Source organism: Chanodichthys erythropterus, chromosome 22, assembly GCF_024489055.1.
Source record: "Chanodichthys erythropterus isolate Z2021 chromosome 22, ASM2448905v1, whole genome shotgun sequence".
In the NCBI taxonomy this organism is placed as follows: Eukaryota; Metazoa; Chordata; class Actinopteri; order Cypriniformes; family Xenocyprididae; genus Chanodichthys; species Chanodichthys erythropterus.
This window is the reverse complement of record NC_090242.1, coordinates 9,740,042-9,752,117: the sequence shown is the minus strand read 5'-3', so window position 1 is coordinate 9,752,117 and position 12,076 is coordinate 9,740,042. Positions and strand designations below refer to the sequence as shown.

Here is a 12,076-nt window from a genome sequence, read left to right as displayed (position 1 = left end):
TTCTCATGTCTGGAAATATATCTGACGCATGTTGCTTTTTCAAACCAACAGACCCAAACTCCAGTGCATTCAGATGGATTAGCATTTGAAGCCATACTTCATTGACAAGCTGCGCATTAAAAAAATAAATCACAGCCTTTGCGATTTCATAATTGCACTAAGAATCGCGTTTAAGCTCAATGTTATTTTTCGTATCGTGCGATACAAAGTATCGTGCAGCCCTACTTTCTCATATCCGTCCCCCCAGTTTTTAGCCATTCCACGATCACGGTACACAAAATCAACATAATGGCACATTTCTGTTGCAATCCTACAGTGTTTGCCATTAAAATTAAAATAAGCAGTACTAAAAGTTATTGATATTTTAGTGTGTTAAAGAAATGTACATGAATGAGAACAAAAAGCGTGAGACCTGTTTGATGTTAAAAAGAGTTATGCACAATAAACCGTGAGAAAAGAATTCGATGCAGTACTATTGCGCTGACTGACACACACCCGAAGTCATCTATCACACACTTGAATGGACAAATACACACAAATATGTGTCAAAATGCCTATTGTGTGCACTATTCACGTAAACAAAGTTGTTAATGTCTACAATGAACGTAAACAGTTGAGAAAAGAAACGCACATGTATCATTGTTGAATCTGTGCGTTTGATCTTAAAGTGACAGCAGCCTAATAAACCTGCTGCCGTCTGTGTCATTAATGTTAATCAAAAACAAAAGACAGAGAAAATCACTCACCGATCTCGACTGATTACTTTCTGAGGTTTTTTTAATACTAAACTAAACCTACCCGATTAACGTAAAGCACTCTTTATTTCATTTGCAGCTTTGTCATATTGTTTGTAATTTTGCTTCTTTGTTCTTAGTTTAAAAATATCTTATTTAAAAGTGGAGTGTCAAAATTTAATAAGACAAAAATAATCAGGCTTTCTGCATTTTCTTTCTGTCAGTACATCTATTGTCATAATATGGTAAATGTGGTATCCTAATTATAAAAAAAATGCAAATTCCACAGAATTCTGGAAATTACAGTAGGAGTATCGGTTACTTTGATCGCACAAAAGAAAAAAGAAAGAAAAAAAAGTCTCTGGAGATTTACACTGTCACACTGACTAACATCTACTCCACCGAGGACATACAGTCATGGGGGTTTTTGAGCTGCGCTCAGTTTAATTACGGTGGGTTTTCTAGGGCTGACTACCTTACATATCACGGTATCTGTTTTGATTCATTAAAGATCATCATGATCGGATCATTTTGCTTTGTTCATTTCTCTTTTCTGTTTGAATGCTTTATGCATACATACATCTCTTTTCCTCTCCATTTAAGTTGTCGTTCAACAGTCTCATAACGTTCCGGTGATCCGAGCTGCGCTCATGGCGTGCTGTGATATGTCCGAGCTGGAAAATCTCCATCATTCATAATTCAGAAGCCGATAATTGGCCTTCAGCTTTGTGTCTCGGCTGCACTCTCCGGCTCCATTAATGTCCCGGGGTCTGGCCATCTTTGAACTTGGCAGCCAACCGCCTGGCAACGTTATTAAAGGCTCTCTGAAAGCCTCCAGCAGCTATTTTCCCCTCTTTACTGTCCATGGACAAGTGTCAGTGTTTTAGCTCTCGGATGTCAGGTGCTTGGTCTCTAACATCCTGTTGGACAGTCCCTACTTTATGGGCATTGATGGTTCCATGAAGAACCTTTAACATCCATGGAAACTTTCCATTGCACAAAGATAATACTTTATAGTGGAAACAATGTTCTTCAGATTATTGAAATGTTCCTCACTAGCATTGTATCCTCACTCCTAGAGACCAGACCAGCACTCCTTAAATTCATCTGAAAGATCCACATTTACTGCCTGAGAAATGTCTTATGTTTAATCAATAAATACAGTTAGAATAATAAAACACTAAAGAGCTGTTACCAATCAAATGAAATCTCTTACAACAAAATTAATCTTTGCACTGCAGAGGTAGGATCTGAACTGATACAGTTACACCTGCATAAAATATTGTAATGAGCAATATATTTTTTAAAGCATTTATTAATCTTTATTAATGTAAGCTCACATTGTTCATGTTAGTTCACAGTGCATTATCTAATGTTAAACTTTTGATTTTAATAATGAACATGAACTATGATAAATAATATACGCTGTAGAATATTGTTCATTGTTAACTAATGTAGTTAACTAATATTAAAACATGAAACCTTAATGTAGTGTTAATGATGTCTACATAATTTTTACTCATTATTGTTTGTTTTCGTTTTAAGTAACAAAAGTGTATTTTATGGTTTCAGGTTTAGTTTTATGTGACTATAAACACCCTGATGCAAACTGACGTTATCATTACTGTAGAGTAAGGTGACCAGATTTCTGAAATGAAAACCATGGTTTTTTCCTATTTGAATAGTCAAAAATTCCCTGAAATCTCCTTTGTTATTATCTATTAATTTAAAAAAAAAAAAAAAAAAAAACAAGGAATACATTTTTTTTTCTTTTTTTGCGGGTTCCCTATGTCATTATTAACATTAATAATATTAATAATTATCATGATTTTGTTTAATTATTAGGATTTTTGGTCTGGTTTTAATACAATTCACTGCACCTGAGAGAAAAAAACAAAACAAAAACATATATAAAACACACAATGAAAACAATTAATATTAGGCTAACTATTGTAAATACCAAACAGTTCAAAACAATGTTATAGCAAAATTATGAATTATGAAAAACACATTACAAAAATGAAACATAAATATGATATGATAAACAAAACAATTTAACAAATATTTTAACATTTTACAATTGTATTTAATATTTTCGTTTTCACAAACTGTTTATACTGTATATAGAAATTACAACTTTTTTTAACGTAATTGTTTTTGTGAAAATGACTCTAACTCTTATCCTTAATTGGGCTTGTTATTTTGCATTTTAGGCTTGTTTTGTTTTAAGCAGAAAGTATGTGTATTTTGCAGATGTAATTGTTTATTTTTTTATAGTTAATATGTGCCGAAATTACTGTGTTGTGATTGAAACTTAAAATTTTGCAAAAAGCACATACAAACAGACAGTATTACTTTAATTTAAAATGAATAGTATGTTTAAAAAAAACAACAAAAAAAACACGATAATGTTTTTTTCCGATATTTGACGATAATGGCGCTATGCTCTCATCCAGGTTACGTTCTTAATGAAGTAGTGGCGCGCGACCAAATAGAGTCAGCGTAACTCACAGCGCCATCTGTTGATGAAAATAATCACTACATGATTGCTCCTATAACCAGCAGGCAGCTGTATGTTGGTTGGGCTTTTTTACAATGTATTTGTGGATTGTTTTGAATGAGATGTGAAACAGGGACATTTCTGGGGACAGCTCCAGCCGGGGACAGAACACCAAATACTGGGACTGTCCCTTGAAATCGGGGACATCTGGTCACTTTACTGTAGAGTGAAGATGCAAATCTGTGCAGTCCCTGTTACATGACTTACAGGAATATCATCCTGCTAGTATTTCACATGGTTTAGTCTCGGTGTCGTGACATGCAAATCCTTTATTACAGGTTTAGAGCTGTTAGTAATGTGTTAAGTCTCCATCAGGACTCCACTTGCATCTTTTCTTCGCATTCATCTCACCCAAAGGGAGTGGCATCTGACCTATGTTTTTGTTGTGTTTTGCCGATGGTCACGCTTTCACTCATAGATTTCCTTTCAGTCAGCAGAACTGAAGTAACAGGAACTGAAGGTAAGCTGCTCTTTTAAAGTGCAGGCAGTGTTTGCCTTGACTCATAATTTAACGATGGAAAGGAGCGTGTTGAGGCTAATGCTGAGTGTATTGATCCTGAACGCCTAACCTTCCTGTCCACATGACACCCTAAACCTCCCAGGATAGAGCGGCTAAAAGCTCTCAGCATCTGTTTGGATAATATTCAGACGTAAGAGCCATCGCTGAATGATGGAGCACATCTTTTATTTGGCCTCGCTTTGTGGAAGAAGAAGGTTATATTGGCATTCCTTTGCTATCTTATTTCCCCAATCCCTACATCATTCCTCTCTGAAACATCTCCACGCATAATGAGAAAAGGGGTACGGACTGCTTTTATGACTCTGAAGCTGATAGTTTGTAATTAATGTAATGGCCAGTTTACAACAGGAACAAGACGAACCACAAAATGATTCGCAGACAAAAGGTATTATTATACTGCAGTTCATTTTGGTTTTCTATGTGACCCGTCCATAGGTGGAACATGTTTACTTTATAAAGCACAGAATAGAAAGCCTCCCAAGTGTTTGAGATCAGGATACATCTGTGATTCACATCCTGATTCACGAGCATTTGATCTTACTGCTGGTGCTATTCTGCAGAGCACTGAAGACATCAGCCGTTATCATGAGGTCATACGGGCGATTGTGGGTTCAAGTTAAAGGTCTGACATTGAGTGTCTCTTTGTAAGCAAGAGCTTGGGCTTTGCTCATGGAGCGCAAGGACGGGGCAGGTGCCATACGGCTGCTCTGTTTACAGCGGTCACATGGTGTAGGTTGGCCCCTTGTTTGACCCCCCTGACCAGCACTGCCTTAAATACAAACATACCACCTGTCTGTCTGTCTTTTATTCTGGATGTCCCAAATTTCAGTTAAATGTTGATTACATTTTGGTTGCATAATAAAAATATAACTGGTCATGTAAAATATGCACATAATATCAATAGGTCGACCGTTATACCCCTAAATCTAATCGAATCTTAATCGTATCGTGGCATGTTTTGACAAATATCGTATTGTAAGAGAATCAATGTCGGATCATATCGTGACAAAACATCCAATTTACACCCCTAGTGTTTAGGGGTGCGTGTGTTTGTATGTGTTCAGTAGTCCTGGTTCACTCAGAGTTTATTGCATGTGCTGCAGGGCTCTCCTCTGCTTTAATACCATTAACATGCGCAGTGCAGGGCTCGTTTGTGAGAGCGATAGCTCCCGGAGAATTAGTGCAGGAGGAAACATCTAACGAGAGGCCACATCACCGCACGACCCTGCCTAATTCATTCAGCCTCCCAATGCAGCCGGACATCAGGAACACCATGAACACGGCTTCACTTCACTGACACCTGCAGGACAGCAAACGGCACCATCTCTGTTTGATTCCTGCTTCGTTTAGCTCATCAGCAGATCAGATCATGTTCACAGCACTAAATCAGTTAAGTGTCTGTTAAGTGTGCATGTCTGTGGAGTGCGTGTCCTTTTGTAGATAACAAAGACATCATCACATTAAAGGTCCCGTTCTTCGTGATCCCATGTTTCAAACTTTAGTTAGTGTGTAATGTTGCTGAGTATAAATCAAATCTGTAAAATTTTAAAGCTCAAAGTTCAATGCCAAGCGAGATATTTTATTTAACAGAAGTCGCCTACATCGAATGCCAGTTTGGACTACATCCCTCTACTTCCTTCTTTAATGACGTCACTAAAACAGTTTGACTAACCTCCACCCACAGGAATACACAAAAAAGGGGGAGTGGTCTTGTTGCGCTTCCATGGAGAAGAGCAAGAGTTGTGTTTGTAGAGTGTGTTTGTCACCATGTCGTCGAAACGCTGTTATTTTCATCCCGCAGTCCAATCACCTTTGTTTGGCCTTCACAGGGATGCTGTACTTAGAGATCAATGGTTACAATTTATGTTTAACTCAGTTCCTGAAAATTATAATTGTGGTATCCTTACTGCAATAGTTAATGTTGGACTGCAGTGCACATAATGGCCACAAGAGGGGACTACGTTTATGTATATGGCTGTTTTCCGTATGAGGTAATCTTCTGAGTGAGTGCTAACGTTGTACATTTTCTGTCGCTGCTTGTGGAGATTAAAGAGTTCAGTCTCTCGGGAATTATTGTCTTTTGTGTTCATTTGGCACAACACCACAATAATCCACATGTAAAACTATGTGCAGCACACGTTATGGTAAGAGGCGTGACCTTTCCGGACAAGGAGCGCTAAGCTGCTGTCGAATCACAACACAGGAACCGCTGGCACAATCAGAACTCGTTACGTATTTCTGAAGGAGGGACTTCATAGAACAAGGAAGTCATCAGCCCGTTTTTATGACAGTGGAAACAGCGGTATACAGATAAGTAAATTATGTGAAAAATACTGTGTTTTTTTTACACGCGAAACATGAACACATGTTATATTGCACACTATAAACACAATCAAAGCTTCAAAAAAACATGAAAAACGGGACCTTTAAACAGCACATGCAGAGGTGGAGTTCACTGCATTTACTGTGAATTGAGACATCGGTGGATCTGCTTGTGTGTAAATGAACACAGTTCTCCACTTCACTCTGAAACAGCACAAACAGATTATATACTTATTTAATTGCAACCTTTTGCAAATTTATAAGCTCACTAAGCTGTATATTATTTAGATTTTAGTTCAATTGACAAGATGCTTTGCCTAAGCAATGGCACAAAACACAACGTTAGAGATCTCTTATGTTACTTTGAGAAGTGTAAAAAAATTTTCTGTTCATTCTGAAACTTATGGGACATGTTAGACTGTGGCAGGTCAAGGGCAACATGTGAACTAATTCAGATAATATAGCTTGACATTTCTGCTTTCTCGGTCTGTTTATTAAGGCCAGTGTGTTCCCCTGCAGTTGGCTTTTATGGGCATTTTGAGGCCGATTTTTAACCTAACACGAAAACACAGTGTGACATCCATTTGTGCCAAATAATTCTACTGATTTATGACTGACAACTATAAAGTCCAAAAAACATGAGCTACACCAAGATCTGTCAGTAATGCATGAGAGATTTCAATGCAGTTGGCTGCTCTCTGTTGCTTTACACAGCGCTTAGCTGTTATTTTATAGTTTTTGAGACCATTGTTTTCATGTTCAGTGTTTTCATGTTACTCCACATCAGTGGACCGTGAGCCTGTGATCTGCATGAGACGCTAAACAGTAAACATCTGAGCACAGGGCCGTGTCGTCCTCTTGAAGTGATGCTCATTCTGAATGTTGTCGTGTCTAGACATGAGCGCGGTGGGACGCATGAATAATTCAGTGGAGTTCCCACAAGGACAAAGTTATGTCCAATAAAACCTCCTTCTTGAATAGCTGCAGTGTGAGTATCTTGTAGGATTACAGCGAGGCTCAAGCGCACTGTTTGTGTGAAGGCAATGTATTTCCATCCAGGTAAGCACCTGAGGGTCTTGTCAGACGGTATTTGCCCGTGCGTCATTGGCGTGTGAATCCTGGCGTCTGGCTGATGTGGGGCAGGAGGCAGCATGCATTCATATTTAATCTCCGGCATCATTAATAGACGCACAGGGGAGAGACCCTCAGCCTGGCGCTGTGTGAGCGAGCACAGTACGACTGCAGCAATTAGCAGCACCTCTCGTTTGCCCTAATGCCATCGTTACGAATAACGGATGCCCTTTACACAGCTGTCCAGCTCATTCACAGGATGAAAGGCCTGACGCACCAGCGCTCTCATCAACAGACACTTCTCACATCCTCTGCTTAACTCATGTGTGGCCTGCAAAATATTCTAGAATAATTGCTCTCCCATTCTAATCTAATAAAATCAATTAACTGCGGCTTGTTCCACACATCATTACGCCATTTCTATGTCATTGCACATGCGCAGTCCTTTCCAGTTTTTCAACCCGATCAAGTGTTTACACGTCCTCTCGATTGGATTAGAAAAGGAATAAACAACCCTTTCAAGAAATTTCATTCTGCTTGAGCTCAATCAGATCAGTTAGGTGTTCACATGAAGGCTTTTCTTGATTGAGCAGTCAATCCGATTACTAACGGATTATTTGGTTGCATGTAAACGTAGCCACTGAAAAGATTTTAAAGCAGATTTAGGTGCACATGAAGGAACAGACTGGCTGTATCACACTGTCATTTGGACAGAATATCTCAGTGGAGATCAATAAACTCCAGCTTACATGTTTGTCGTGTTTTCTGATCTGGTGCTTTTTCAGATTGAGTAGATTGTTTTTTTTTAAGAAAATATAGAGATTTTGGTAAACCTCATCTCATCTGATCAGGGTTATGATCAACTACATGATGATTGTACATGGAAATATGTAAGGGTGACTGTTGGGCCATGTAACGCTGATGTTAATAATAGATCTCCCCATGATTTCTGCCTTGAAACGCAGACGGAATCACTGAAAAAGGAATTTATTGTATAACACGGAATGTCACTGAATTTGGCTCATTATGGATGGATAAATCCAAAGTAGTCTACATGTTGTGTTTGTCTCAGCTTGCTCTACTACACAAACTCAATCATGTGTGACGCTCGTCTGCGTCTCACTATATGAGGACATGAACTTCATCTCCAGAGAGTCACTTCAGCAGCATTTCATCTGAGAAAATGATCAGCACATACAGCTCTTCACTTGTCACAGTTCTGTTTCCTGAGACTTTTATTTTGATGTTCTTTGCATTTCTGTGGTTTCCTGTTCTGAGTTCATGTTTTCTTTGGTTGCTATGTTTTCAGATTATTATATTTTCAGTATTATTTATGTGTCCTGTTAATTATCTCATTTCCTCAGGGTATTTAAGGCCGTTTTCGGTTCAGTTTTTCAGTCCTTACCTATTCCCGTGTTTGTGATGGCTGTTTCAGCTTGTGTTTGTTTTCTCCAGTGTTTCTTTTGTTTAAGAATAAAGTCTGTTTACAAATAGATCCTCAGCCCTCTCTCTCCTCGGCACACCATCACATCACTACAACCCGCCAAAATAAACGTTTGGTTTAAGTGGAAGAAATTATGACATAACTATTGTACAGAGGAATTTACTACATTATTTTTTAGGAATATCACACATTGTTTCATCCATGTTTTAACTGAAACAGTAAACCTCTGTTGTGCATCACTTTTGTTTGGCAAAAATTGAAAGGAATTGTTCAAATTTCATTTTATTACATTTTAAAAGATTGATTCATAGTTATGTGTGTGGTACGTGTGTTTGAAATTGGCGTGTTTGCTCTCACAGTCCTGCAGAGTCGGACAGGTCGCTCATTATAAATGATGTCCTCATCACAACTCAACATTTCTCTCTTCCTTTCTTGTCTGGACAGCTTCCTGGTGACCTCAACAAGATGCATCTGACGGACCACCCCCACCAGCAGATGCACATGCCGCCCAGCCAATCAGGATGCAGCATCGCCAGTGACTCGGGGAGCAGCAGCCTATCAGACATCTACCAGGTAGTCCCAGATCTGTGTACATTTATTTATTTTTTTTTATATGTATTCTTGATTGAACATCAACAGAAAGGCATAACTGAAAGATTCACAAACAGAATTCTCAATTCAATCACATTCTCCACAACATAAACAAAAAATTTAAAAATAAAAATAAGCAAGTGAAATAAGAAAAAATAAAAATAAAGTAGGGGAGTCTGAGCTTTTTACATTATAAAACCAATAAATAAATCCAAATTTTTACTTTGAGACTTTTCTTCCCTCTCAATGTCTCCAAATATTTTGAAAATTTCTCTTTAAAACAAATAACTGACAAATATATTAGGGATGCACCGAAATGAAATTTCTGGGCCGAAACTGAAAATTCAGGATGCACTTGGCCGAAAACCGAAGTGAAAACCACAAATAAATAATACATTAATAATCAATAATACAAACATTTAAATTGCTCATAAGGCAGTTTTTAATAACAGAATTGTTTCTGCTCCAGTTTGATGGTTAAATATAAACATTTAAACGAAAATAAACTACAATAACTTGTTTTCATGACAGATTTATTCAAACATACTTAAAGACATCACTAACAGGTTAAGTAGAAATATAGTGAATATGTAATACAGTGCATACATTTAGTTATTTTTTTTTCTAGCTAATCAGTTTATAGACATTGAATATCCTTCTTGAGTGACATTGAATAGCCTACAAACTGTTTCATTGACTTCTTTAGTGACTCAAAAGAATCACTGAATCAGTATTTTGAGTTGAGTTCTAGTTCCTCTCAGACTTTACTCAGTAATCTGCCTTTTCTATTGATGGATTGATGATTTATAGATTAGTGCCTGATTTGTTGTGATGTTTTCTGGGGAGAGTAGATATAATGGTTTATGTAAAGTTTTTTCTAATGGTCATGTATATAAACAATACAGTAAAAGATTCAATTAAATGAACACTTATTTGACACAGTGAGCCAGTAAAATGTAAAACAGTAAAGCTGTCAGTATATTTTGGAGTTTAAACAAGTAGAAACAAACCCTTCATGAGCCCAACGAACATCATCAGATGCTGGACTGAGTTATCAGCCTAACCGATATCATGTTTGGTTTGATGAACAATACTTAAAATCACAAATCATGATGCTAAAAGCATTCAAATGGAAAGAACATTTCCTTTACTTGTAACTCTTGACATTCATTAACATGCACAGCGAGGCTTTAGATCTGGGTCACTGGTGCGCACAGGGCAGCGCTGACGAGATAATCACAAATATCCGTGATTCTGCTGAAGGATGTCAGTCACTGATCACATGCATATGTATTTATGGCTGGAACATAATGCAGGCCTTGATGTAATTACTGGTGAAATCTGATATTTGGCATTATCAACTTCTAGTTCTCAGATACAGTGATCTTGATTCACATCACAGATCAGATCTGTCTGAATCCTCTGTAAGGTTAAATATGAAGCGCAGTATTGAAAGTGAGGATGCATTAGGAGTGTGTTGACTCCCTCTGGTGTTCAGATGTTTTGTTGATCAGAGACGTGGGTAAAGCTACTCTACATTGTTCACATGCATGATGTACATTACTGGACAAATGAAAGGTGCTTTCCTTAATGGACACAAAGTAAAAGATTGAATGATTCCTTATAAATGAAAGGTCTGAATGAACAGCTTCTTCCTCTCACACACACACACACACACACACACACACACACACACACACACACACACACCAGACAAGCATCATCTTCATTACACACATGCACAACACGTCACTATTCGTCGATGTCTTGCTCTGCAGGCGGGCATATGCAAATGAATTTGCCCGTGTGACGTCAGAGATCACAGAATATCAAAACCAGCCGATTTTGGAGCTTGATTAAATTAATGCTTTGTTTATAATGAGGAGGATGTTTTAAGCTATGAAACTGTTTTAATGGTACTATGGGTTGCAAAGGAGTGGAAAATGTTTGGTACATTTTTCTGAAAATTTCCATGGGAAGTTAAGATTTTTGGGAATATTCCAATTTGGACACTTAACAAGAATTTACAGGAATTAAAGGGGATTATTTGGAAATTTGGGATAACTCATGCTCACACACAATCCTTAGTGACGTGAGTGAACCTCGGACAAAACAGTGACCGAACGTGATTCACCGACATCATGTCGGCTTTCATTAACAACCTAGGAAGTCGGGGAAGGTCTCGTTTGGATGGAAGCACTTCCTTCAGCTCAGACTCGTTCACTGCCATTATAAATCTCAGATGCGTCAGGATATTTATTTATATATCTCAGATTGTGTTCATCAGAAATAAAGTCATACACACTAGGGGTGTAACGGTACACAAAACTCATGGTTCGGTACGTACCTCGGTTTTGAAGTCACGGTTCGGTACAGTTTTCGGTACAGCAGGTGGAGAGAAAACTAAACATAAAATTGCTTTTTTTTATTATTAAACAGAGGTTTACTGAACAAATTGTGTTTTTGTCTTTAAATATATTAAATTAAATTAAAACTAAACGTTTCTTAAGGATAAAAAAAATGATCTCTGCTAATGCTATAAACTATGTAGGGAGCCCTAACTTGAAAGAAGCCCAAACTATTAGCCTAAATTAAATTGCTTTTTATTTTTAGATAAAATAATCAACACTCAAATAACAAATTGTATGCAAACCTGTAAGCTGCACCTAAGGCAGTTTTTGCATTAACTTCTAAATGTTTTTACTCCAATTCGTTGTTGAAATATAATCATTTCTACACAGTGGCTGTTATTTTAACATCAGATTTATTTAAACATACATTAAATAGCCTAATCAGGATATCACTAAAGGATTAAGTAAAATAATGAATATATT

The 12,076-nt window shown here is 37.5% G+C and overlaps 1 protein-coding gene across 9 annotated transcripts in view; it reads left to right on the top strand.

Annotated features, from left to right (window-relative positions):
• rapgef6 (Rap guanine nucleotide exchange factor (GEF) 6) overlaps positions 1 to 12,076 on the top strand; it is a 112,542-nt gene that overhangs the window by 49,605 nt on the left and 50,861 nt on the right. For all 9 annotated transcript variants that reach the window (XM_067375481.1, XM_067375479.1, XM_067375480.1 and 6 more), the window contains one exon: positions 9,096 to 9,224. In XM_067375481.1, the coding sequence (XP_067231582.1) occupies positions 9,096 to 9,224 (129 nt within the window). The remainder of the gene's footprint in view (positions 1 to 9,095; positions 9,225 to 12,076) is intronic.